Here is a 27,059-nt window from a genome sequence, read left to right on the forward strand (position 1 = left end):
CCGAAGGCAGGCGCCCAACCGACTGAGCCACCCAGGCACCCATGAGGGAACATTTTTAAAGTGCCTGGCACTCAGTAAATGCTTAAGAAACTTAGGTATAATGATTGTTGGGGGGAGGGGAGAATTGAGTTTCCGGTTGCAAAGTGTGCACGGTGCCGAACGGGACAAATAGAGTTTGGTGAGTATACACACCCGTGGGTGAGAACGTGTAGGAGAATCTCTAGTAGGAGAATCTCTGGGCACCATAGCTGGTGTGTGTGTCTGTGTCGGGGGGTGGGCAGGGAGCAAGGACAGAGGACCTACCATGGAGAAACTCTAGGGCCCTCTGGCTCTCCTGAGGAGCCTGGGAGTTTTCATAGTCTCACTTGCTTTCAGCATGGAGCCCCCTTGCACCAGGGCCCTTGTCCCGTATGTGACCTAGGCGCCCCCACCCGGCGCTGTGGCCCTGCGGCTTGTTCCGGCCTCCGCGAGTTCGGTACTGCCTGGCACAGGGTAGTGTGCGCATGTTTGTGGAGTGAGCAAGTCGAGATGGGGCTGACCTTCCAGAGCCGCCCCGCGGGGAGCGAATGGGGGTGGCGTGGAGGCCGCGTCTGGCTGCCAATGAGAGGGTGGCTCGAACTCTCATAGGGACCGCTCTACCCCCTTCTGTGCCTCAGTTTCCCCATGTGCCCAGGGCCCAGGAGCCAGGTGCGGGGTGGGGGTACCCGGAGGCAGGTGAGCGCCGCCCCGGGGGTCGCAGGGGAACAGGCCAGGGAAGGGGCGCCAGGTGGGGTGCAGGCCGGCGGGGGAGGGGCGGGCTCTAGGCGCCGCCGCCGCCGCCGCCGCCGTCTTCCCCCCCGCCGGGCTCCCGCGGCCCCGCGGCTCCTTCCGCCACCGGCGCGGGCTCCCGCCCGCTCCCCGGCTCGCCCCCGGCCCCGCCTCCGACTCCGCCCCGCCCCCGCCCGTCCCCTCCGTGCCCGGCCGCCGGCGCGGCCCCCTCCCCCGCCATGAAGAAGCTGTGGGTGAAGAAGCGTTTCCAGGTGAGGGCTCCGGGGGCGGGCGGCGCCGGGAGGGGGCGGGAAGGGTTGGGCGCCCCAAGGGAGGGCGGGTCACCGCGGCCGGGCCCCGGGGGAGGGGGCGCTGGGGCCGCGCCCGCCCCACCCAGCGGCTGAGGGACCGCCGCCGGGCGCGCTCTGGGGGGCTCCCGGGCCAGTGTGCCGAGGGCGGCGGCCCCTCCCCGCACGGAAGGGCAGACCATCCCCCGCAGCCAGGCCCCGTCGTCCGCAATTCCCCGCGACCCCTCGGGGAGGCCCCCGCCGCAGCTTCGGCGTGGGGTGTCCACTGGCTTCTTTGCCACCTGGTCTCCCCTCTCCTCCGTCCAACCCCGGCCCCCCGCCCCGGCTTTCCCCAGCCCCCCAGTCTGGAGCCTTCCATCTTCCCGAGCTCCTGGAAGCTAAGCACAGGGATTGAGCTCAATAATTCCCGGAGCCCTGCCCTGTCCTCCACGTACCCAGGCCTCCTTTCTGCATTTGTGAGCCTCTGGCCCTTGTTGGACTTTGCCCTCTGCTCCCCCATCACCCTCCGTGCCCGATTGACACCTATTTCAGGTATCTGTCCTCCCCATCCGCCCCTCCCCCAGCAGGAATCTATGTCCTCATCCCTCCATCTCAGTCATGCAAGCACCCCCCACCCCCACCCCCATCTCTTCCTTCACGGCAGTCTGCCTGCTATCTTGTCTCCTAGTTTCTGTCTCTGGGGCGTCCCTCAAGTCCCCAGTCCTGTGAGCCTCTGTCGGACTCCCAGCATTTGACCCAAAGCTTTGCTGTCTTCTCTCTTCTTCCTCCTCTGCTCCTCCCCAGAGCCAGGCTGGGTAGCCTGGAGCTCCTGCTAGGAGGGTTGAAAGGCAGGAAGAGTGGAGACGTTCCCTGCGGGGAAAGCTGGGCATTACCTCTGTGCATTACCTTCCTCCTCCTCTCCAAGCCCCTGGAATGAATTTCTGTTTAATATAGAGGTTTGGATGGGAGGTAAGGGACAGCAGAAGTGAGCCTTCCTCTCAACAACTCATTCTGGCTTTTCTCTTTCAGAAAACCGGCCACTCCCGCCGGGCCTTTGGCCGACTCACCCATGGTGCGTGGACTACAGGCTACCTGCTCTAGCCCATGCCCACTCCTTCTCTTGGTCCATGTCTCTTCATGCCTCATGCCCAGGCCCTAAAGGCAGCCTGTGAGATGTGGGCTCTCCCAGTACACATCCATACCCACTCAAGGAGGTGCCCTATACCCTGTAGCTGTGGGGTGAGGGGGTCGGGGGGTGTCACTAGCACACCCCACCATGGGCCTTGGCTCAGGGTTCTCCATCTGTGGGACCAAGTGGGGATGAGCTCACTGCCATGCTTTGGAATCCAGCACGTGGCTCCTGCTTGTCGTGGCACTCATAGAGAAACTGAGGCACAGAACCTGCTAGGAAATAGGCCCAGGAAACTTTGCGTAGCCTAATCACTGGGCACTTTTGAGGCCCATTCAGCAGTAGAAGAAAAGGATTAAGAAGAGGGTACCTTCATGAAGCAGAACAGTTTAGGGGTTTGGTTTGCAAAGAAGGGTCAAAGCACAATGCAAATATTTTAAGAGAGGGTAGGCCTGAGCCCTAATGGGTGGCCTGGGTCTGCGAGTGGCCTGACCACAAGCAGATGTGTGTGTGTGTGTGTGTGTGTAAGTGTGCACACGTGGCCAGGGGCAGCAGTGAGAGTGCAAAGGGTATAGAATGGCTAGGGTAGTTGGAATTACCAGCCAAAGCACGTGTGCTCCCCAGCTGGGCACAGTGGGAGCCTGCAGGCTGTCAGGACTGGAGATGCTCTGCCCATTCCAGGTGTCTCCCTTCTCCTGCCCCATCCCTACAGGGCATTTCTGGACACTGGGTACCCTCATGCCCCCTTTGTCCTGCCTACCCACCATGCCCTGCCCCACAAACGCTCTGATAACAGTCTGTCCATGTCTCTCTCCTGCTGCTCCTATGGAAGCGAAGTTTTCCGCTCCTGCAGAAAGCAAAGTTACGGTAGGAAACTGGCTCTGGCCCTAGCCCTCCACTCCCCCCACCTCCCTGCCCGACCCCAGCCTCTCCTCACCCTGCCTCAGCTGCGCCCTGATGCGTTCCTGCTGGTTCGGGGTGGAGGACAGGCCGGCCCTGCGGTTGGCCCAGTGCCCTGACAGTACGACTCTGAGGTGACTCCCTTTTGTTCCTGGGGTACCGGAACCCAAAATTTAGAACCTTGGAACCTAGGATCTTGTTATTTGGGGGCTGCACAGGGACCTACACTATCACTGACAGGCGAGGATGGGGAGGGCTGAGACCCTGGTAATCTAGTAAGTGGCTGGGAGGGGCGGTGGCAGGTGGTTTTCAGGGCCAAGGAGGCAGGGGTGAGTCGCCAGGGACCCCTAGGTGAAGCCATGGGACTGGCCTGAGTAACCCCAGCTGGGCCGGGGGACGAGGGAGGTAAAAGAAGGGGGAAGAGAGGTGTGGCAGCCCCCGCTGGTGGTGGTAAGATGGAGCCTGCTGCGGGGGAGGCAGGAGGAGACACGGGGAAGAGTTGGAGTCGGAGGGAGGAGGGCCCTGCCCACACAGACCCCTTCTTCTCCAGACTCGGAGACGGGCGAGGATGACATCAGCGATGTGCAGGGGACCCAGCGCCTGGAGCTTCGGGATGACGGGGACTTCAGCACCCCCACAGGTGAGCTCTCTGGGCTGCTCTAAGAGCAGGCAGGCGGGCTTCCCCCGGGGAGGTGCCTGGGCTTCACCCTGCTCCTCTCTCTAGGGGGCTCCGACACCCTGGTGGGCACCTCCCTGGACACACCCCCGACCTCCGTGACAGGCACCTCAGAGGAGCAAGTGAGCTGGTGGGGCAGCGGGCAGACGGTCTTGGAGCAGGAAGCGGGCAGCAGGGGTGGCACCCGCCGCCCCCCGGGCAGCCCAAGGCAAGCACAGGCAACCGGGGCCGGGCCACGGCACCTGGGGGTGGAGCCGCTGGTGCGGGCGTCTCGAGCTAATCTGGTGGGCGCAAGCTGGGGGTCAGAGGATAGCCTTTCGGTGGCCAGTGACCTGTATGGCAGCGCATTCAGTCTGTACAGAGGACGGGCGCTCTCCGTTCACGTGTAAGTAACGGCCTTCCCCGGGCCCGCGCTCTTCCACCTCACCGTGCCATCCCGCACTGCCCCTCACCGCTCCGTCGGCCTCCACCCCTCTCTCCCCTGCACCATCTGTCCCTCTGTCCCTCTGTGCACTTCACCGCCCCTGCTGCCACCCTGGCCCCGGGCTACCTACTCTGTCCTCCCACACTGCAGCCTCCCCCATCCTGTGCCGTCACCACCCACAGCCTCCTGCTCCCGCCTGTCCTGGCTCCCTGTGCCATCGCCATGGTCTCGTGGACCCCTCTGTCCCTTCCTCATTCCCTCCAAGATCTCCACTTTCCCAGGGGCCCTCTCCCACCTCACCCATTCAGGCTCCAGTTGTCCCCAGGATCCCCCCCCACCACCACCACTAGGGCCCCCTCGGTGCCTGCTGTCTCAGCAGCTGCTGCCTTTTCTTCTCTCTGCACATTCCTGTTCCCATGTGGGCCTTTTTCCGGGAGGAACAGAACCTTTCCGCAAGGCAGCTCCCGAGAGAGCAGGAGAGCAAGGGAGCAAGAGCGCGGCCGGGAGAGAGAAGAGAGTGAGGTGGCCAGGGAGTAGATGCGGCCAGGGACCTGGGCAAGCAGGAGCCCATGGGCTATGTGGGAGGCAGGCGCGGGCAGGGAGGGCTGGAGTCAGGGGGCTGGGGTGGAGGCAGAGAGCTGGGAGTGGTGCAGGCAGGGAGCATGTGAGGGCCTGGTGGGAAATGCCTGTGCAGGGGCGGGGTGGGGCGGGTGGGTGAAGATTGTCCTGGCAGGGGGTGGCAAGGAGCTGGAGGTGTTGGAATGAGGCGTTGGAGCCATTTTTGGAGATTTGGGGGCTGGCGGATACAGGAGGGAGTGCTGTAGTAGAAGAGGGGAGTGGCTGATGGTGGAGGAATTGGGGGACATTTGGGGAGCTGAGAGGGACCTAACTTGTGGTGGGTGTGGGTGTGTGGGGGAGGGACCATCATGGAGGAGGAGGAGGGAGCCTCGGGGGGCAGGGCAGGGAGGCTGTTTTGGAGGTGGTTGCCGTGCTAGTGGTAGGCAAGGGAAAGGTCTGGGCAGGGGAGGCTCCCTGGCTTTATCTGGTTCGCATGAACCAGGCGCTGCTGAGCCCTGGACTGGCCTTTTCCTTCCCCGCTTTCCTTTGCCAGGCCTCAGCCTGAGCCTGGAGTTGCTATGGCAACTTCTGAGGAACCCATTTCCTTAGTGATGTCTGTGGTACAGAGGCTGGCCCAGGGCTTGGAACTGCTGGCAAGAGGCCTCCGCTGCTGTCCCCAATTTCCCTCAGATTTCTCTAGGAGCCTTATCCAGTTCCCAGAGGCCATTCCTCGGGGACTCTGACTCTGCTGTCCTTCCCCCAGAGTAGACTCTGCCTCCCTCAGGTGGCTGGCTGAGATTCTGTTCCCTCAGGGCACCGTGGATTGCCACTCTACCCCTCACCCCTCTCCCCCCAGTCAGCGGTGGGGCCTGCAGGGGCCGGGTGTATGCATGTAATCCGAAATGGCCTTCCACTCAGGCACCCCTAGAACTTCTGCTGTGGCCAGTACCCTATTTCTCGTCCCTTCTGTGACCTCAGAATCCTAGACACTTGGAAGGAAAAAGGGCTCAGGAGTCAGACTGCCTGGGTGTCTATCCTGGCACCAGCCATTTCCTAGCTGGATCACCTTGGCGAGGCACTTTACGTCTTGAGCCTCAGTTTCTTCATCTGTAAGTGGAGAGCACTCCTAGCTCAGAGGACTGTTGGGAGGATGATGGGAGGGAATGCATTTTAAGCCTTTAGTACACGCCTGGCCCCCAGTAAGGATTCAGTGAGCCATTTCCTGATTTATTAAGCTCTCCCTAATGTGTCAGGTATGATGTTAATATCACAGATTCCTTTTCTGGCTCATCTTTCTGCTTGATATGTCCCCCAAGAGTCCAGAGGGGGAAACTGAGGCCCAGCTCTTGGGCAGGAAAGCTCTGTCGGGGAGAGGGGTACTCTGAGCTGACCAGTTTCTTCCCTCTTCCTCTTCTCCCACACCCCTTCTTCAGGCCCACGCAGTAGTTATTTCTGAGCTGAGTTATTTCTGAGCATACCCCTTTGGGGAGCTTCTGAGCTGGGTGGGGGGCGGCGGCGAGACAAGCAGAGATGGTTTCAAAGGACTCAAGTTAATTTTCCCAGAAGCAGGACCAAGTCAAAGGTCTGTAGTGGGGACAGATTGATCAAAGGGAAGGGGAACCTGGTTCTTCTCTCCCACCCCAGGGACCTCAGCTGCCACCTGCTGTGTTCCGGGAGCGCTGGTGAGGGGCTAGGTAGTCCCTGAGATAGGGCGTGGCTCCCAGAAGGGCAGTGCCTGTTCTTCTAGGGGTGTGTCCTGCTGAGGCTGCGCAGGGCTGTGGGGGCCAGCTGGGGGCAGGAATGAGGGGGAGGCTGCATTCCGGAGAGGGCCCCTCCCCATCCCCCCCTCCCGCCTTTCCTCACGTTTGGGTCCTAAGCTCATTCTTTTCTCTCTCACCACGCTGTTGTCTTTCTACTGTTTCCCAGCTTCCGGGGCTGGGGGGAGGGGGCTGAGTCTGTACCTGGGCCCAGCTACCAGCCCAGTCTTCTGGTGCCAGGGCTGCCAGCCTCTCCCCAGCACCTGCTCTGGCTGTTCCTTACTCTGGTGGGTGGGGAGGGGGAGCCGGTCTGACCCATGTCACCCCCAAGCCTTCCCAGCATGCCCCACCGTCCAAATCCTATCACGAGCTGAAGGTCTGGGAGGAGAGAGCCCTAAATCTTCTACCCCTCTTCGTCTCGGTTCTGCAGCAGTGTCCCTCAGAGCGGCTTGCACAGGGAGGAGCCTGATCTTCAGCCTCAGCCGGCCAGTGAAGCCCCCCGTCGCCCCGCCCTACCGCCTCCCTCCAAATCCGCACTGCTGCCCCCACCGTCCCCTCGGGTGGGCAAGCGGCCCCCGCCGGGACCCAGCGCCCAGCCCCCGGCCACACCCACATCGCCCCACCGGCGCACGCAGGAGCCGGTGCCGCCTGAGGACGCCACTGCGGAAGACAAGCGAGGGAAAAAGTCCAAGTCGTCGGGGCCCTCGTTGGCGGGCACCGCGGAGTCCCGGCCCCAGACGCCACTGAGCGAGGCCTCAGGCCGCCTCTCGGCACTGGGCCGCTCGCCCAGGCTGGTGCGCGCCGGCTCCCGCATCCTGGACAAGCTGCAGTTCTTCGAGGAGCGACGGCGCAGCCTGGAGCGCAGCGACTCGCCGCCGGCGCCCCTGCGGCCATGGGTGCCCCTGCGCAAGGCCCGCTCGCTGGAGCAGCCCAAATCCGAGGGCGGAGCGCCCTGGGGCACACCCGGGGCCTCCCAGGAGGAGCTGCGGGCCACGGGCACCGTGGCCGAGAGGCGCCGCCTGTTCCAGCAGAAGGCGGCCTCGCTGGACGAGCGCACACGGCAGCGCAGCCCGGCCTCCGACCTTGAGCTGCGCTTCGCCCAGGAGCTGGGCCGCATCCGTCGCTCCACGTCGCGGGAGGAGCTGGTGCGCTCGCACGAGTCCCTGCGCGCCACGCTGCAGCGTGCCCCGTCCCCTCGAGAGCCTGGCGAGCTCCCGCTTTTCTCCCGGCCTTCCACCCCCAAAACCCCTCGGGCCGAGAGCCCCGCCGCCGCCGCTCCCCAGCCGCCGCCTCCGAGCGTCGCGGGGAAACCCGGGGACGAGCAGGGGAGACCCAGGAGCCGCGGGCCCGCGGGCAGGACGGAGCTGGGGGAAGGCCCGCAGCAGGAGGTCAGGCGCCGGGACCAGTTCCCGCTGACCCGGGGCAGAGCCATCCAAGAGTGCCGGAGCCCCGTGCCGCCCCCTGCCACCACCGATCCCCCTGAGGCCAGGACGAGAGCACCCCCAGGTCGGAAGCGTGAGCCCCCAGCGCAGGCGGTGCGCTTTCTGCCCTGGGCTGTGCCCGGCCAGGAGGGCGCTGCTGTGCCTCAGACCTTGGAGAAGAACAGGGCGGGGCCTGAGGCTGAGAAGAGGCTGCGCAGAGGGCCGGAGGAGGATGGTCCTTGGGGGGCCTGGGATCGCCGCGGTCCCCGCGGCCAGGGCAGAGGTCGTCGGGCCCGGCCCACCTCGCCTGAGCTGGGTAAGGCCTCGGCGAGGGCCGAGAAGGTGCGGAGAGCTGGGTGGGAGGGCGTTTCGGGAGAACTGCCGGGCAGTTGGAGGGTGCGGTTTGACCGGGAAGCTACAGACCCCGGTTTGGGTTTGAGTGAAGGAAGGTCCTTGTGCTAGAACCTGCCGGCTGGTGAGGCAGTATGCAAGTGTGTTTCGGTGGAGGTGAGTGGAGCTGAGACCTGAGCAAAGAAAGGTGCCCAGATGCTTGCATAGGTGCCTTGGGTCCACTGGGCTGCAGGGACAAGGATCTAACCCAGGTGGGAGGCGGTGGTGGAAACCTAAGGAATCCCACTCCTCTGTGTGGGAAGAGACGGAAACCCATCCCAATAAATAAGTGAGGTCAGGTTCCAGGGAGAGGCAAGCTCTGGTCCAGCCAACTCAGCTTCCAGCCCAGTACTGTCCCCTGACCCATCCATGGCCATGACTGTCGGACCCAGTCTTTCAAGCTAGCCTCTCCCCCATCCTTGAGTCCTTGTATGGCTACGCTGACTGTGGGCACATGCCAGCCTGTGTGTCGTGTTCTAGTCTTCCTGGTGGGGAATGGTGGCCAACAGCCAGAATGCTCCCCTGCTGCTAACTGCTCACCCTGAACTCCAGCTCAGGATCTGCTCCTGGATGGAGGCAGAGGAAGCCATCCTCAGCTCGCTGCCACCCCACCCCTCCTGCTTTCCCCAGGCCAGAGGCCTCTGCTCGCTGTACCCAGGACACCTGGTCAGGGTCTCTCATTGCACTTACCACCTGGGGTTTTTCGTCATTATATTTTTCATGGAAGGAGTTACTGTATTTTTGTATTTTTCATGGAGTATCATCTCCACGTGTTTAGAGATAATTAGGTACATATCTGTCGTCCCAGTAGCCACATTATTGTACCCCACAACACAGGCACTGCATGAACCAGGCTTCATGGTGCTATTTTAATTGGTTTGCCTGCTCTGCAAGAGGTTGGGTGTTACTTATCAGTTCCATCTTCCAGATAATGAAAGAGAGGTGCAGAGAGGTTATCTAATTTGTCCAAGGTTATGGAGCTGGAAAACAGCTTAGTTGGGATTCTCACTGCTCTTCTGGCCATCTACCAGACTGCACCTCGTCTGGCTTAGAGAACATCAGGATTGGAAAGTGCCCAGAGGGGTCCACTACGAAGGAGCTTTAGGATACCTTTGTTTGCATGAGCTTCCTGTAAACGCTTCTTACGTCTGGCTGTCTCCCTGGTACTCAGACAAGCTTAGCATGCCGCGGGCACGGTGTTCCTGCTTGGTGCCCATTCACGAGGCTCTCAGACGGCTCCCGGACACACCTGCTGCTCCCTCTTTTGAATCCAGTGGCATCACTAATATGACAACTTAACTGATGTTTGCCCCGTGACAGCAGTGTTACTGCTTAAGGCTTCGGTCCCTGTTAGCTTGTACTGTCTGTTTGGAAGCTGGTAATATCTTGTGCTGTTCTAAGAGCACTTCCATAAAACAGGGCCTGATCTACGCAGTGACTGATTTGTATAAAGACACGCACGACACAGCCTGGGCCTTCCACCACAGACCACAGTGACCATGGCTGAGGTTGGGAAGCCAAACTAACATGGAATCCTGGCTGCCTGTTTGAGAACCACCCCCCTCCCACTGCTCTTGTCTTTTCTTCCCTGTTTCAGGACATTCAGGAGAGAGAACCCTTGATCCCCCAACCCCCACCTTCTAGAAGCCCTTCTCTCTGGGTTTGGCTTTCTAAGATCCAAGGATACCATTATCCCCTCGCTCCCTGAGTCATCCCCACAGGGACCTTGTCCCCTTACCCTGTTACCCATGTCTCCGGCAGAGTCTTCGGATGACTCATATGTGTCTGCTGGGGAAGAACCCCTCGAGGCCCCCGTGTTTGAGATCCCCCTGCAGAATGTGGTGGCGGCCCCAGGGTCAGACGTGCTGCTCAAGTGTATCATCACTGCCAATCCCCTGCCCCAAGGTGAGCTCTGGGGCTGGGCCCAGGCTGAGGTTGAGACAGCGAGTGGGAGGTCCCCCGCTCAGTCCTTGGAGGGAGGGTAGGGGAAGAGGGACATTTGCTCCTTGGGGCTGGCCTCACTCGTGTGTGTGTGTGTGTGTGTGTGTGTGTGTGTGTGTGTGAGGAGAGCTTTCCCTGTGTGTGTGTGTGTGTGTGTGTGTGCGCGCGTGTGCGTGAGGAGAGCTTTCCCAGAATCCCCCGGGAGAGGGGAGGGCAGACCTGGGCTTCTGTGAATGAGGTGGGGGAGCCCTCAGGATTCCCTAGGGTGGGGAGCGGAGTGGTTTGGGTTCTGTGGAGGGAGAGGGGAGATTTGCCCCCAGTGGGCTACTGTGGACCATGGCCACCAGTCACGCTCCTTCCCCACAGTGTCCTGGCAAAAGGATGGGTCCGTGCTGCGCAGTGATGGCCGCCTTCTCATCCGGGCAGAGGGCGAGCGGCACACCCTGCTGCTCCGGGAGGCCCGGGCGGCTGATGCCGGGAGTTACACAGCCACCGCCACCAACGAGCTGGGGCAGGCCAGCTGTGTCGCCGTGCTTGCCGTGAGACCTGGTAGGGAGCCTGTGAGCCCGGGGCCCTGGGTGGGATGAGCCACGACCCTTCCCTCTCCCAAACCTAGAGCTCAGGCTCTTGGCCAGGGGGCACCGTCAGTTCTCACGTGTCAGCTGCTCTGCTGGAAGCATTTAAGCGGCCCGGCCTTGGAGCCGGGGCCAGATTCCCAAAGGCACACACAAGGCTGGCCAATTCATGAAGTCGCTGAAATTTGTCTTCACATATCCTCTAAATGTCATCCTCCCTTGGCATTTCCCTAAAAATGGTCCTGTGGGGAAAGCAAATTATCCTTGAGTCTCCGAGAAAAAGACTCTCCCAGCTCAAAGGGCTTAAAAGCCATCAGGAGCCTTCTGCGGTCATTTCCTCTAGAACAGTACCCCCTCCCCCCCAATAAAAAGGATGCTTTTAAGTGCCACAAGCCTTCCCCACACCCTTGGTCCTTCTGTTGAACCCAAAGCCCTACAGACAGGGTAGCTGAGAGCACCTCGCTGGAGATGGCTGTGGCTGAGGCTGCCTTGCTTTCTATTTTTACGAAAGCCCTTGGTGTTGGACTGCTTCCTTTGGGCGTAAGCCCAGTTTCTTTCAGGTTCAGGGTAGGGCTGGACGGGTGTCAGTGGGCCTGGCTAGTTCTGCCCATTCAGGTTGCTGGGTCTGACAGTGTGCTGACCCTGGGCAGTGGGGGCAGGGGAGGTGAGGCTGGGTTGGGGGGACTGCCCAGAAGGAAAAGACACAGACTCAACCCTCCAGGATATTAGCACTGGGTCATCAAGCTAGATCAGAGGACCTGGGTTGGAGGACAGTGCAGGGCAGAGGAGCATTAAGCCATGGGTCAGATTTATGGGGTGCTGGGTTGAGAGGTGCAGGGGCCCTGAAGACCATCGGGGTGTAGAGAGGCAGCAGGAGGCGCTGGGCATGGGACAGCACGCCCAATAGCACACGCTGCTCGGTCCCTTTCACTGGACACGAAAGGAAACAGGTTGCTGAGCCTGTCTTGCTGTGGGCTCAGAACTTCTGTATCTTCACGGTAAGGGTGATTTGGGTGCTGTCTGCCCTAAGCCCCTATCCTGCACTTGATTCTTTTGTTTGTGCCCATCTGGCTCTGCGGAATAGCGGACTTCCTTAGCTCACATATCCCTTCCAGGAGCCAGTGTTTCAGACTTGCTCCTTTTCCTCGCCCCTCCCACCGCGCTGATTCATGCCGGCCCTCCACACGTGCTTCCGTCCTTCCATCACCTCTGGGATCTGGCCTGTGACTCAGCTCCCAGCTCTCCTCAGGGGGCCTGGGGCTGACTCCAGGACTCTGGTCAATATCTGGCATGGGCTGAGATCTGGCAAGGAGGGTGGGGGGGGTGTCCCGATACCGGCCTGTGGCCATTTGGGAGCCTTTTAAGGTTGGGAAGCAGGCTTGGGGCAAGGCAGCTGTCCGCACTTGACTGGGAGCTCTGTGTTTGTCGTACTCAACCTCCCTGCCCTTCAGTTTCCTCCTTTGTGTGATTCTACCATCCTCACAAACAAAAGCAAACGTGTGAACGGGCTTTATGTGAAGCAGAAGGCAAATGTTAGCTGTTAACGTTACTAACGGGTGCTGTTGTGCCCAGGTCCAGAAAGCTGCCTTTTCCTTTTCTGGGCATTCTTCAGACTGTCTTAAGGATTCCCCCCCTGCTTTTGCCAGGCCCGCGGCCCCAGCTTCTCCATATTTCCCAGCCTCTGGGTCCTCAGCCCATTGTGGCATGTCTGTGTCTCCCCCCAACCCAGCCCACCCTGGGGAGCCAGACAGGCTTCATCGCATTAGTCCGTGGCACTGGGCTTTGCCCCCAGAGGGCAGCCCCCATAAGTCATGCTGACTCTGCCCCAGGACTCTCTTGGCGGACGCAGACTTTCTTTCCCTACAAGGCACTGTTTGGTCCGGCGCGGTTGGACAAGGGCCAGTGGACCTGGAGAGCAGCAGAGTGGGCGGAACCAGGGGGTGGCACAGACATTTGGCCGGGGTAGGGATCTCAAGCCTGCACTGTGTGCGGAGTGAGGGGGTGGGACTAAGAAGGGGAGTCAGGCAGTGTGGCCCTGTGGCTGCAGGTAGGGGGAGTGGGAGGCAGGCAGGAATGAGGGGGAGTCAGCTGAGGGAGGGAATGTGTAGTGTCTGATAGGAAGAAGTCTTCTGGAACCACCTCCCTTTCTTGTTCCTTAACCCCCCACCCACCTTGTGGCCCTGGCAACCAGGACCAGCTGCACAGTGCCCTCTTGGGGTGCCCACCCCCAAAGGGTGTGCTTTGGAGAGCTCACAGAGCTCAATTCCTGGTTGGGAACCACGGGTAACTAGGGAATGGGTAACTAGACAGCGTAGTCACTCAGGCGTTGGAGGACAGCATCTGGTTCTCATCCCCCCCGCCCCAGGCCCCTTCCAGCCTGCCCCAGCCAGCCCACTGAGGACTTCTGCTGTGGTGGCCACAGTCGTTCTCCCAGAGGGGTATGTGTGTCGGGGCGGGTGGCTGGGGAGAGTGAGAGGTATGCTTACCTGAAGCTGAGCATTCTTTTTTTTTTTTTTTAATATTTTATTTATTTATTTGACAGAGAGAGAGAGGTCACAAGTAGGCAGAGAGGCAGGCAGAGAGAGAGAGGGAGAAACAGGCTCCTCACTGAGCAGAGAGCCTGATGTGGGGCTCGATCCCAGGACCCTGAGATCATGACCTGAGCCGAAGGCAGAGGCTTAAACCACTGAGCCACCCAGGTGCCCCTGAAGCTGAGCATTCTTAACTGCCCACGTCTGTCACACGACATTTACTGATACGGCCTGGCTGCCAACTCCTACAGCTCTCTGGGCGGTGTCCTTCCACACCTCTTCTCTTATTTGGCCACTTCGCCCCATATCTGTCCCCTGGAGAGGGACATGATAGGTGGTGATACACCCATTTTACAGATAGGAAGACATAAACATGGAGAATGAAGGGACACAGAGCTAGCCCAAAGCTCACCACCTTTACTGAGCAGCTATAATCCGCCTAGGAACGTTGTAAGCAGCAGGTGGTTGGCGGTGCTGGAAATGCGCTCAGGTGGATGGCGGAAGAGGAGGACGTAGGTGGGCATCTCCTGAGCGCTCCCTGCGTACCCAGCCCTGTGTCGCTTGCGTTACCACATTTACTCTTGCCCTGGGTGGTAGGTTCTGTTGTTATGCCCACATTACACACGAGCGAGCTGAGACTTGGAAAGCCCCAGCGAAGTGCATTAGAGAAATGCTGATCAGTAGAACTTTCTGCCTGAGGGAAATGTTCCATATGTGCCTAGTCCAGTATGGTAGCCACTAGCCACGTGTGGCTGTTGAGCTCCTGAACTGTGGCTAGTTCGACCACGGAACTGGATTTTTCTTTTCTTTACGTTTTAATGAAGATGCATATAAGTAGTCTCAGGGGCCTAGTGCCTACGCTGTTGGGGTGCTCAGCTCTAGGAGCAGAGGGCCAGTTGGGGGCTGATTGTGATTCGAAGCCCTGTCCCTGGGTCTCCCAAGCCTCCACTCCTTACTGTCCCTTTCGCTGCTACTCAGAAGAGGTTCAGGGTTAAGAAAGAATTGTGCTCATGAGCTCCCGCTGGTTGGGGAGTGGGGCGAGGGGAGGGAGGCAGATGCCCTCGTTGGGTGGGTCTGATGGGGGCTTTTCTCTCCCTCCCTGGGCTCCCCATCTCCACTGCGGCGGTGATCCTGCTTTGTCTCCCTGCGTGCATGTGGGATCACGTTCAGCTCATCTCCACCTTGGGTCTGACAGGAGGCCCTTTGGGTGCTGGTCAGGAGGAATGGGGGATATGGGAGCTCCATCCTTTTGCCTTCGGTCTTCCCTCAAGCACAGATCTTGTATATTTGAACCTGAGGTTCTAGCATTTTCTGGCTGAGACCTTGGCCTCTTCCTGTTTCCTTAGCTGGCCATAGTTTTCTCGCCTGTGAGATGAGGGTCTGTATGTCCCCTGGGCTTAACTTACTGGGTGAGATTTATGAGGCCCTGTGGGGTTGAGGAGGTAGCTAAGGACATTTGGGCCAGAGGATATGGCTTTTCAGAGCTCCTTCCGGCCTTCCCATAGGAATGACACCTTCGTAACAGGACAGAGTTTGGTTATAAACTCTGTATATAGGGAAGTTTGGTTATAGGGAGTCTGTATATAGGGAGTTTGGTTATAAACTCTGTATATAGTATAAAGGGAAGGACACCAGCATCTGCCCGTGCTCCTTCTCCTGGCCGTGGCTGCCACAGTCACAGCCTCTCCCTGTGAAGGCAGGAGCTGCCGAGGGAGAGGACCTCGGAATGCCACATGACCCCGTTGCCTGTCCTTGAAGGGGTTTGGTCAGCATCTGAAAAAACAGTGTGGGCCCCGTGACCAGACTCAACCCTTCCTTCCTACTCCTGGCTTCCAGAAGCAAGTTGGCCCCGGGGGGTGTCTCCCAAGGCTGCTCCCTCATGGTGGGTGTTGTCACGCTCAGCCCCGCAGAAGAATGGGCACCTAGTCCACTGTGGGCGCCAATGCTTTGTCCAGCACAGAGCATCTCCGTGTAATCACGTGTGGGGAGTTAACGGTTGCTGTGGCTAGGTCAGGCCGGCTGTGGCAAGTTCTCTTGGCTTTTTCATCCATTTGAAACCAAAACAGAAACCTCTTCTCTTCTGGAAGGGGTGATACCCACTGCAGGCCAACTTGCATCTCCCTCTGCACTTGGGCTCGCTGACTTGCACAGTGGCTCGAGCACAGCAGATGTTTAGAGGAACCCCCTCTGGAGACAGTGCCCGGGGAATGCAGGTCGGGAATGGCCGGGCCCCGGATGAGGGCTTGCTGACTCTGCGTGTCACCCTGTCCCTCCGAAGCCTCGAGGGGTTCCCCTTGGCCTTCAGAGTGAAGGCCCCGCTCTAGTCCCCGTCTGGACCTGAGGACCTGGGCCGTGGGAGACCCCGCTCTAACTCTGTTAGCCTTACCCAGTTTGGGGGCCAGCAGGTTGAGCTACAATCGTCTTCATGTTCTTGCTGTCTCTGAATATTTGCTCCCGCAGCTTCCTCCTCTGGAAAGACTTTTTCCTTTTTCTCCTGCTTCAACCAAACTCTTAATTCCTATACCACCCTTTCCCTCAGTTACCCTGTCTTCCCTGAGCCCAGAGGAATCTGCTGTCTGCGCTCTGTGGCCCTCATCTGCCCTTCTCTTGCCTCCTCTCTATTCCTGCTCACTGTTCTGGTTGTGTATGGAGGGAATTGTTGTCCGGCCGGCCACAAGTCTCCTGAGATCAGGACCGTGCTTTGGCCCCTTCTTACTCCCTGCAGCCATACCCGGGGGCCTTCCTGGATGGTCCAGGGCCATGTGGACTGCAGGATTGTGTGTGAGACAGTGGGGTGGGGGGGTGGAGATCTGGGTGACTTTCCCAGCCCCGCGAACAACCCCGGGTGACACGGGAGAGGCTGGGCCAGACAGGCATCTGTGGAGGGTACTGCTGAAGACCCGCCGAAGAGTGGGGGAGCTTGGGTTAGCTGAGAAGTCCCTGGAGTGGCGGTCTTCCGAGTGTGGTCCCCAGACCAGCAGCGTCCGCATCACTGTAGGAATATGTTAGGGATGCACAGTAATGTACTCGGTGCATCAGAAACTCGGGGGGCAGGGCACAGCAGTCCGGGATTTAAGCCCAATCCTGAGGCACTGTGAGCTTTGAGAACCTCTGCTAGAGAGTCAGGGACCTTGCTCAAGATGGGAGGCCAGATGTTGCTGTAGGAAGTGCCTGGGCTGTGGAGCCAGACCTCTGAGGTTCTGAACCCTGCCCCCAAGTTTAGTGGCCAGATAAAATGGAACTTGCCTCTTAGGGTCATCTTCCTCCCATGAGGATCACAGGGGTCCCTAAACTTTCATGGACATAAGAGTAACCTGGAGTGCTTTTTAAAAAGATCTTATTTATTTGAGAGAGAGGGAGCGCACGAGAGAGCGCAGGAGCAAAGATGCAGAAGGGCAGGGAGAAGCAGGTTCCCACTGAGCCTGGGGCCCGATGTGGAACTCAATCCCAGGACCCCCGGATCATGACCTGAGCCGAAGGCAGACACTTAACCCACTGAGCCACCCAGGCGTCCCACCTGGAGTGCTTGCTAAAAATGTAGTTTCCTGACCTCTGTTTTAGGAAATCTAATTCTTCAGGTCAGGTAAGTAAGGCCCAGGAATTTATGGTTTAAACAGGCTCCCAGGCGGTCCCGATATGGGTGGCTGAGAAGCCCTGGTGTAGAAAGCCTTTCATTGTAGGTGGCTGTTAGTCTATTTACCCTTAGAATGTCTCAAGGCATGTTGGGCCTGGTATTGAACTAAACGTGCTGGTCTAGGTGGGAAGAGACCTCCCACCCCCCCGACACACTGAGGGCTCCCTCACACCTATATTTTCATCAAGTGAGACCAACCTGGGAGCACTGTTGAAATGCCACACACGTGCACAGAGTCAGCATGTCTTGGTGATGGGGTGTGTAGGGGCAGCACTCACATGGTGGGCCTATGTGCCTGCTAGGTTTGGGGACACCTGCTCCCTACTTCCTGGCCGGTGTAACGGTATTTCCCACAGTGAGAGCCCGGCTTGTGGGTGGAGCAGGACTGAGGTACAGGGACTGGCTGCAAAGATGGTTTTGGTGGGGGGGCTGGTAAAAAGTGGGGTGGCACCAGAGCCTGGCGTAGAACCCCAGAGGTTTTGGGAGCTGGAGACAGAGATCCTCCATCTCTGAGGGGGCCTGAGGACCCTGATTCAGGTGGGTTCTTGCAGCATGCAGTTTCCCCAACCACCACCAGGAGTCTCCCAGGCTTCCTGCAAACGTTGCCAATCTGCTTAAATCTCTGAGGTCCCTCCCTGGGCCTATGAGTGCCTGAGTGCCTGCAGCGCCATCCAGCCTAGAGGTGACCCTGGAGGTCACAGGCTCCATGGCAGGGAGGGGGCTCCCACCTCCAGGGGCTATGACTGGCATCTCAGCATCAGCTGGTGGCCCAGCTCCTGGCAGATGTTCACCTAATGCCATTCTGACTTGCCTCCCCACCTCCACCTCAAGACAGCCAACCTGAATGGTGGCCCCGTCCTCTCCCAGTCCCCGCCTCCTTCTTCTCTGGCAGTGCTGGGAAACACAGGTCATAGCTTGGGAATGTGGCATTGGGTCGCGGGGAGTGGGGGTGATAGGAAGGGGGGCACCTGGGTAGCTCAGTCGGTTGGGCGTTCAGCTCTTGATTTGAGCTCGGGGCCGTGGTCTCAGGGTCATGGGGTCGAGCCCCACGACGGGTTGCTGGTGGGGAGTCTGCCCCTCCCCATCATGCATGCGGTTGCGTGTTTTCTTTCTCTCTCAAATGATAGATGAATAGATCTTTTAAAGGAGGTGGGGAGAGAAGGCCATGTGACCTCTCTTCAGCAGCTCCCCTGTTGTGCTGTTCATCTCCAGGCCCCTTCCCCAGTCCCAGTCCAGATGGCTGCTCACTGTGCGGCATTACTAGAAACAGCCCTTGCCTCATGACCCTTGGCCCTGGGGGGCGGCCAACAGGGTGAGACACTATTGCCAACAGGTGCCCCCATCCAAGCTGGTAGGAGGAGAGAGGGGTGGAGGCCCAGTTCCCCCCGGGGTGGTGCTGGGCCAAACCTGCCGTGGCAGTAGTGGGGAGGCAGAGGTGGGATTTGGGACGCTCTCAGGGGCAGGGGGTATTTCCGGGAAGGAGGCCGGAGGTCCTGACAGTTCTGTGATTCTCAGCACCACGGTAGAGGGTATGGCCTGGCCCCAGTATTTGAGGCTGATCAGCACATACCCACGTGGGACTCTTGGTGGTTTGGTCCGAGCAGGGGCATCCTCAGTGCCATCTGCTATCATTGCCTCCCGTGGTGGGTGCGTTGGAGGGAGTGGCTCGGGGCAGGCATCCATGTGCTGCTGCGCACTGCACCCCTGTCTCCCCCAGGGCTGAGGCCCCGGCACTTCAAGTGGAGGCACCAGTGAGGGGTTTTGCTCTTGTCAGGGTCCAGAAGCTGTAAGGAGAGAAGAAGCAGATCCTGCTGCTGGGGAGCGAGCAGGGTAGCTAAATACAGCCAGGCCAAGCGCTCTGCCCCTCCCCTCTCCTCCCTCTCCACTCGGGCCTCGGCCTCCCTTGGACTGCTTGTGGTCTCAGCAGGCACCACCTTCCCCGCCAGCTGCCTGCCTGCCACCCAGCCTGGCCCTGCCTGGCCAGCCCCCACCTCCCCCCTCCCCTCCCCCAGGCCCTCCGTGCTGAGCCTCAGCAGGGTCAGCAGCAGGAGTCGGGCGGGCGAGTGGGGCTGGGCAGGCTGGGCTTCTGCTCCCTGGGGAGCCGGCTGGGGTGGGCAGTGGACAGGCGGCAGGAGGGCCTGGTGCCAGGGCAGAGCCTTCAGGACAGGCGCAGCCTGGGGTCTGTGCTCAGAGTCTTGGGTGAGTTGGGGTGCAGCCCTGTGGGGGGCCGGGCCACAGGGGCTTGGGGTGGGGGAACCAGGAGGAGGGGCCAGGGGGCTGTGGCGGATTCATGTCTGTATTTGGTAGTCGGATAAGAGCCAGCTCAGTGAGGCTGGGCCCCTGGCCAGTTGCAGGGGAGGGCATCAGGGCCCTGGGGACACCCCTCCCCCAAAGCGAACCCTGGTGCCCCTCTCCCCTTCTCCAGTCTGAGTTGCCTTTCTCTGTGGATGACTCAAACCGCTTTTCCATCCCCTGAGAGTTTTGGGGTCCGTGTTCTAGGGCTGGAGCCAACAGGTGCCCCTGGGGTATCTGGGGCAGGAAGCTGAGAAGGGAGAGGGGGAAGGGCGGGCTGGACAGTGCCGCCTCACTGGCCCTGGCACTGCCGGGATGGGGCTTGTGTGAGGTGTGTGTTCCTCTGCACCAGGCCCAGCTCACCCAAGAGACGGGTGCCTGGGCTGTACCACTCTGGGGACCATTAGAAGCTTGCAGTTCCATGCCAGGAATGTGGGTTCCCTGCTCCAGGAGAACTTCAGGTCTCCCATCAGGCCCAGGGCAGCCCCTCTGCCACCTGAACAGTTTGTCCCAGGCTATTCGCTACGGTTCCCCTACTGTACTGTTGAACTCAGGGGGTTCAACAGTATCAGTATTAGGAGAGTCTGGGGCAGAGCAGGATTTAGGGGCTTGGGGACAGGAGACATCTGAGCAAGGTCACATAGCAAGCAAGTACGAGCCCCAAGAAGTAAAGTCAGGGCAGGACTGGTCTTCCTTCTAGACTGTGTGGAACATTCCAGACCTTATCAGGTCCTTGATCTGGGGCTGATCTCTCCAGCTCTGTCATTCTCTCTGTCCCCCCTTCCTCCCCTGGCGTCTCTCTCTGTGCCACTGTCTCTCCTCTCTCTCTGTTCCAGGTGGGTCCACGTCACCTTTCAGCAGCCCCATCACCTCTGACGAGGAATACCTGAGCCCCCCAGAGGAGTTTCCAGAGCCTGGAGAGACCTGGCCCCACACCCCCACCATGAAGCTCAGTCCCAGCCAGAACCGCCGCTCCTCTGACACTGGCTTCAAGGCACCCCCCACTTTCAAGGTCAGACCCCTGAGGCCAGCACCCAGCCCTTGGGCACCCCCATTCCTTCATGTGGGCCCTTGTTCTTGGGGCCCCACCAGGTTCTAGCAAGACCTAGAAGTTGGCCCATTAACCCTTCTAATCTGGAGCTAGCCTCAGTCAGCCCAGTGTGGAAGAGGCCTCTGTCCCACAGCTGGGCCCTGAATATCTCCCTTGACACTTTGGGGTCCCCTTCAGGTCTCACTTATGGACCAGTCAGTAAGAGAAGGCCAAGATGTCACCATGAGCATCCGTGTACTGGGGGAGCCGAAACCAGTGGTTTCCTGGTGAGTAGCAGCACCCCGCAAGCTTCTCCCGCTGAGGCCTGGCCTCTGGGTAGAGGGCAGGGGGCCCTCTGTGGACTTGCCTGTGACCTGCCCAGGGGTCTCATCCCAGGTCCAGTGGTGCCGCTCCCTGAACATGCCCCTACCCATTTGTTCAGGCTCATTCAGGGCTTCTCCTTCTTGGGGGTGAGGGGGGTGGTTAACAAAAGTTCTCCTGTCTGTCCTGCTGGAGATGAATGGGCGGAGTCATCTCTTACAGGAGGCTGCCCTCGCGCACCCCCATCAGGCGACAGCAGGGTGATTTTTTTTATTTATTTGACAGAGAGAAATCACAACTAGGCAGAGAGACAGGCAGAGAGAAAGGAGGAAGCAGGCTCCCCGCGGAGCAGAGAGCCCAATGTGGGGCTCGATCCCAGGACCCTGGGATCATGACCTGAGCTGAAGGCAGAGGCTTTAACCCACTGAGCCACTCAGGTGCCAGCAGGGTGATTTTTGAGGCTGCTCTGCACCCAGCCCTGTGCTAGGCCCAGGCATAACAGTTTGTTTCTGCGCTGCCAAAACCGGGGGCTGAAGGCTACAGTGCTTTATCCAGGGTGCCTGGGACCCCGATTCCTGTTTGCTTAGGTTCTTAGTAGTTTGGGTCCTAGTTTTCATTTGTCATTGATTGGCCAGTCCCCTGTGTGATTTTTTTTTTTTTAACATTTTAAGTTATTTCTCATCCCTTTCAGGAAGTGGGAAAACTGTTTATTATAAAAAGTAAAAATAAAACACAAAGACGTTTCAGAACTATTAAGAGCTGAATAGTTGGTTAGGTTCCAAGAAGGGCAAGTTCCAAGTAGGCAGAGGTGTTCTGGAAATTGCTGGTGGAGGGCTGGGATGGCAGAGTCAGGCCCTGTGGCCCAGAGGACAGATCTGGGAAGGGGGTAGATGACGTGAATCGCCTGCAGGGGCAGTCACGGCCTGGGCCCCCAGAGTGAGTTCCTGTCCCTCCCACAGGCTGAGAAACCGGCAGCCTGTGCGCCCAGACCAGCGGCGCTTCGCCGAGGAGGCAGAGGGCGGGCTGTGCCGGCTGCGGATCCTGGCAGCCGAGCGGGCCGATGCTGGCTTCTACACTTGCAAAGCGGTCAACGAGTATGGCGCCCGGCAGTGTGAGGCCCGCCTGGAGGTCAGAGGTGAGTGTCTCACACTCTCCATGAACCCCCCAACCCCCCGCCCTAGCCCTGGCCACATCCCTGCTCAGATGCCAACTTGGACACAACCTCAGTTGGAGAATGTCACAACAGGCCTTAGAGATCCCACAGTTGGTTGCTTATATTGTAGCTGAGTAAACTGAGGCCCAGAGAGGGGAAGGGACTTGCTCAATGCCACAGGGCAAGTTCATTGCTCAGCCTACTACACAGTATGGCCTTCCCTGTGCTCAGTCACACCTGTCCCTGATGCTAGCCAGAGAGAGACCCTGCTTCCTGCCACCAGCTGTCCCCTCCTCACCCTCTTCCAAGCTTTTGTCACCTTGCCCTTTCCAGGCTCCTCCCTCACACCCACCCTGCCTCTCCCCTATTGCCCCTTTGCCCTCCTGCCCATCCCATTGCTGTGCAGAAGCTGTTGTGGTTGGAGGTGGCAGTGGGAGAGTCTGATAGCTGGACCCGTTCGGAGGGGCCCTTGGGGTGACTTGGGCTTAAAGCACTGGAGGGACCCCAGGGGTGCCAGGGTGAGCAGGACTATGGAATGTGGAGAGGGCTAGGCCCCCGGAGTCGGGGCAGAAGGGCAGGGGACCTTTCAGGCAACAGGGATAGCAGGCAGGCCTCAGCCAGGTTGCCCTTGGGGGGCTGGTGGTTTTCTTCCCTAGGGCTGGTCATCAACCTTGCCTTCTACTTCCCCCTTCCCTGTGAGCAGCTCAGGGCTGGGAGTCCCTTCTTAGCTTCGCACATCGTCCCTCCCTTCCTGGTAGAGGCCAGCTCGGAGAGCTTTGCAGATACCCCCAGCCCCTGCTGGAGCTCCGACTCTCACAGTCATGGTCACCTCCACTGGGCACTGCCTGTCTCAGTCACCTGCCCAGTGCCTCTGTTCTTGGGGCTGCCACTTCCTTGGTTTCTGGAACCTTGAGCTCTCCCTGCATCCATATCTGGCCCCCATTTCCTGGCCTCTTCCTTCCCCTCCAGGGTCTGCCTCGCTTCTCTGTGTTAACCCGTGTCTTGGTGCTTCTCTTTCTTTGGGGTTCTTCCTGACATCCCCTAGGCTTTGGGTGCCCCTGATGCCTGTGGATGCCTTTTCCCTGGTTGCCCATGGCCTCTGCCTGTCCAGGAACCCCAGAGACCCTCCCAGCCTCTGGCTGGCTGCCGGCCCCCCATCCCGAGGCTGATGTGGGGGGAGCTGAGAGTGGCAGGGTGCCCTGGCCATTTTAGAGACCACTCTCCATGCAGAGGGGCCCTAGCCAGGTCTGCGTGGCGTGCGTGTGTGTGTGCGTGTGCGTGCGTGTGCGTGCGTGCGTGTGCGCGTGCTGCACTAACCTGCCGCTTGCTGACTGAGGTTTTTGTCTGTACACAGGCGAGTGAGCTCAGGGGGCCGCCTGCGCTCCCCCCGCTGCCCTCCGAGCTGCGCCCCTGTCTCAGGCACCTCTCGGACCTCGCTGTGTTTCACTGCCTCCTGCCCACAGGCCCTGCCGGCCCGCCGGCCCGGACCCTGTCCCAGCCTCCCATTCCATCCCCTCCCCACCTTGTGCAGCATCCTGGGATAGACCGTGGGCCCCTAGGAACCCTTCCTCCCCAAGTGGACATAGGGCTGGGCGGGCTGGGAGCCCCCACGTGGACTGAGTGCCAGCAAGGGGCTGCCATGAGGGGTATGAAGACTCCCCCCACCCCCAGTCTCTCCCTGCAGGGGAGCACCCAGCGAGCGCATGTGCTACCGCTGCTGCAGGCCCTGTCTGTCTATCTGTCTGTCTGTGTGTCTGTGACCGTCAGGGAAGGATGCGTCGGAGCCAGTGTGGGCGGAGGCAGGGAGGGAGAGGACAGGGCAGAGCACCCGCAGACTGGAGGGGCCTAGAGAGTCAGGAGGCTGTTGACAAGGGGCTCATGACACGGGGGACCGGGCACTCACCATTCCAGAAACGGGTTTCAAATGGCACAACACTTTCTGTTTCACAAGACACTAAAAGCCAGAGGCTCTCGGGCCCTATGCTGATGAAGAGGCCTGACCCAGTCCCGCTCTGGGCAGGTTCAGGGCTCATCTGGGACTCCCCTGTTCACGGTCAGGGCCCAGGATGCTCTGTCTGGGAATGAGGGTGTTAGCCAGGGTTGGCCAAAGAGTCAGGTCCTGTTGTCGTGGGTGTGGAGACATTTGAACAAAGCTGTTTCTTAGCTCAAATAAAGTCCAGTTTGTACCCAGCTGGTGTGCTGTGTTTTTTTTTTTTTCCGCCGCCGTCTCTGCCCCTACGTGGCCCTCTCAGATTCCCTGCCCTCGATTCCTTCCTGTTTCCTCTGAGTTCACCCTCCCTGGCCCAGCTTGGGTGGCCCTCCTGAAGCCAGGCTCTGGAGCTCTTTGCTGGGCTGGCCAGGCAGGCGGGCTTTCCCTGTCTCCAAAGGAACAAAACGCATCTCTCTCTCTGTATCTGTCTGTCTCTTTGTGTGTGCGTGTGTATGTCTCCCTCGCCCCGTTGTGTCTCTGTTCCATGCGTGCCCTCTGTGGCCGCTTCCCCCCCTCCCCAGCACACCCTGAAAGCCGGTCCTTGGCCGTGCTGGCCCCCCTGCAGGACGTGGACGTGGGGGCCGGGGAGATGGCGCTGTTTGAGTGCCTGGTGGCGGGTCCTGCCGACGTGGAGGTCGACTGGCTCTGCGGAGGCCGCCTGCTGCAGCCAGCCCTTCTCAAGTGCAAGATGCATTTCGATGGCCGGAAATGCAAGCTGCTGCTCACGTCTGTGCATGAGGATGACAGTGGCGTCTACACCTGCAAGCTCAGCACGGCCAAAGGTAACTGCCCTCTTGGGCCCTGGGGCTGCCGGGGGGGCTCCGAGAGCCGCAGGTTGGGGGCTGGAGGGGTGGGAGCGGGGGGGCTAAACAAGATAAGGCAGTGCACCTGCGTGGGTAGAATATGCGTGGGGAGTGGCCTCCGGCACAGAGCGCCTCCTCCCGTGTCTGTGCGAGCTGGTGACCCCATAGGCAGCCAGTCTGTTGTGGTCTAGCCAGCCCACCCGGACTTGGGTTCCAGTTCCCGCCGTACTGCAGACAGCCACGTGACTGGACAAGTCACTTCATCTCTCTGAGCTTCAGACTCTCCGTCTGGAGAAAGGGATCCTGAGACAGGCTCCCATGTAGGGGGACCGGTGGGATTAATGAGCTAATGTGTGTCATGCGCGAAGTATAGCCCAAGCCTGGCAAAGGGTGGCATTATAAATGTCAGCCATTACTCTTCTGAAAGACATGTCTGAGCTGGTCCCCATCCTCCTCTGAAGAGCAGAGATCTTGCCCCACCAGCCCGTGGCAATGAGCGCCCACGGTGACACTGGAAGCCTTTGCGAGCAGGAGAGGATCAGGGCGTGGAAGGGGCTCTTATTTGCCCCAGAAGACGTCTTGTGGGCTGGGGTCTTAGCGCCAAGGAGCATTGCTCTGGGTCTGGGATGGGAGGGACGGAGTGTGGGCCCCAGGCAGGCACAGAAGAAAGTTTCCCCAAGGGCAAGGGAAAGGTGTGGAGGAGGAACTGGGTTTGGCTTCCAGACCCCTCTCTTAGAGCCCAGCTGAGCTCCATCCTGGCTGAGCAAGGGGTGATGAGGAGGGGCCCCCATTGTGGTCCCAGCAGCCATGGCTTCCCTGCCACCCATCCTCACCAACCTCTACCCTCCTGAGAAAGCCAGATCTTAGGGACTTGCCCACTGCCTCGCTGCTCCCGTGTCTGGGGACCTCGCTGGGCTGTGTTCCGTCCTAGCTCTGAGCCCAGGTCCCCTTCCCTGCCCAGTTTGCGGGTGGGCCCTTTGGGTTGGGGTGCCTGGGGCTCCGTGGCCTTCCCTGCCACAGTGCCGACCCCTCTCCACTAGATGAGCTGACCTGCAGCGCCCGGCTGACCGTGCGGCCCTCGCTGGCACCCCTGTTCACTCGGCTGCTGGAGGACATGGAGGTGCTGGAGGGCCGCGCAGCCCGCTTCGACTGCAAGATCAGCGGCAGCCCGCCCCCGTCGGTCACCTGGACTCATTTTGGTACGGCCCTCCACCCTGCAGATGTGGGGGGAGCCCTCAGGTCCAGAGGCCCCAGTCCCCTGGCTGAGCCTGCTCAGCCCTCCTGCCATGTCCTCCCCCAGGCCGCCAGGTGGAGGAGAGCGAGAACTTGCGGCTGCGGCAGGATGGAGGTCTGCACTCCCTGCACATCGCCCACGTGGGCAGTGAGGACGAGGGGCTGTACGCAGTCAGCGCGACCAACACGCACGGCCAGGCCCAGTGCTCGGCCCAGCTCTATGTGGAGGAACCCCGGACGGCCGCCACCGGCCCCAGGTAGGGGGGGCTCCTGGGGAGGCCGGTGCGGCCTCTGCGGTGCCCAGGCCCCGTGGTGGGAGGCCTCTGGGCAGCCGTGTCGTTCTTCCAGCTCGAAGCTAGAGAAGATGCCATCTATCCCCGAGGAGCCGGAGCAGGGTGAGCTGGAGCGGCTGTCCATGCCCGACTTCCTGCGGCCACTACAGGATCTGGAGGTAGGCCTGGCCAAGGAGGCCATGCTGGAGTGCCAGGTGACCGGCCTGCCCTACCCCACTATCAGCTGGTTCCACAACGGCCACCGCATCCAGAGCAGCGACGACCGGCGCATGACACAGTGTATGTGTTCAGGGAGGGACCCTGGGGAGCTTCCCCTCTGGCACCCTCTTCGCTCGTGGTGCCTTCACGCTCTCCCTGCCTTCGAGCTTTCCTTCTCTAGCCTGCGCAGGGGCAGGGTGCCTGTGGGAGGGGGTGCGGAGGGGCTGTGCGGTCAGGGTCTCCTTCCTCAAGCTGCACAGCCCCATTGGCGGAGTCGCTGCTCCAGGCCTGGGTGTCCCCCTTAGCACGTACTGGACGGGTGTACAACTTGCTGCTGACCAGCAGCAGAACAAGGGCAAGGTTACGAAACCACTAGGTGCTTCGGTTTCCCCATCTGCAATAGGCTCGCCATAAGGATGAAATCGGTTAATACGCACGAAGCACCTAAGGGGGGGACCTGGAGAATAGCGAGTGGTCAGCGAATGATCATCTTATAGTTACTGCTGTTGTGACTGCTTGTTCATAAAGCAGGGCTCTTCATGCCCTCCTGGAGAAGTTTCGGTGAAAAGGCCGGCCTGGGCAGTGTCTCCTTGAGAGGCTGCTCGGCCAGGGTTGTTAACAACAGCGGGTAAGGAAAAGGAGCCAGGGGAGGAACACAGAGGACCAGGTTTGGGAACCTGTGCTTTCCTCCTGGGGCTGTTTCTCTTGGGAGCATCTCAGTTCCATCCTGGAAGGAATCTGCGTCTCGAGATAGGTTCCTCTTACAGCTGTAGTGC

General features: G+C 60.1%; 1 protein-coding gene across 8 annotated transcripts in view; it reads left to right on the plus strand.

Moving 5' to 3' along the window:
- Window positions 1-952: 952 nt before the first annotated feature.
- SPEG (striated muscle enriched protein kinase) overlaps window positions 953-27,059 on the plus strand; it is a 49,133-nt gene continuing 23,026 nt past the window's right edge. For 2 of the 8 annotated variants that reach the window (XR_006820259.1, XM_046018702.1), the window contains exons 1-15: window positions 953-1,019; window positions 2,064-2,106; window positions 3,001-3,030; window positions 3,614-3,703; window positions 3,788-4,124; window positions 6,909-8,215; window positions 10,048-10,194; window positions 10,597-10,779; window positions 20,099-20,274; window positions 20,491-20,579; window positions 21,573-21,748; window positions 24,278-24,538; window positions 25,600-25,758; window positions 25,860-26,049; window positions 26,141-26,364. Coding sequence is in view for 7 of the 8 variants with exons in the window: in XM_046018702.1 (XP_045874658.1) it covers window positions 987-1,019; window positions 2,064-2,106; window positions 3,001-3,030; window positions 3,614-3,703; window positions 3,788-4,124; window positions 6,909-8,215; window positions 10,048-10,194; window positions 10,597-10,779; window positions 20,099-20,274; window positions 20,491-20,579; window positions 21,573-21,748; window positions 24,278-24,538; window positions 25,600-25,758; window positions 25,860-26,049; window positions 26,141-26,364 (3,445 nt within the window). In the remaining variant the exon portion in view is untranslated. Of the gene's footprint in view, window positions 1,020-2,063; window positions 2,107-2,995; window positions 3,031-3,613; window positions 3,704-3,787; window positions 4,125-6,518; window positions 6,766-6,908; window positions 8,216-10,047; window positions 10,195-10,596; window positions 10,780-18,472; window positions 19,170-20,098; window positions 20,275-20,490; window positions 20,580-21,572; window positions 21,749-23,120; window positions 23,951-24,277; window positions 24,539-25,599; window positions 25,759-25,859; window positions 26,050-26,140; window positions 26,365-27,059 lie in introns of those variants that run through there. The other 6 variants (XM_046018703.1, XM_046018704.1, XM_046018705.1 and 3 more) reach the window with 6 other exon arrangements.

The sequence above is a fragment of the Meles meles genome, chromosome 9 (genome assembly GCF_922984935.1).
Source record: "Meles meles chromosome 9, mMelMel3.1 paternal haplotype, whole genome shotgun sequence".
NCBI classification, from domain to species: domain Eukaryota; kingdom Metazoa; phylum Chordata; class Mammalia; order Carnivora; family Mustelidae; genus Meles; species Meles meles.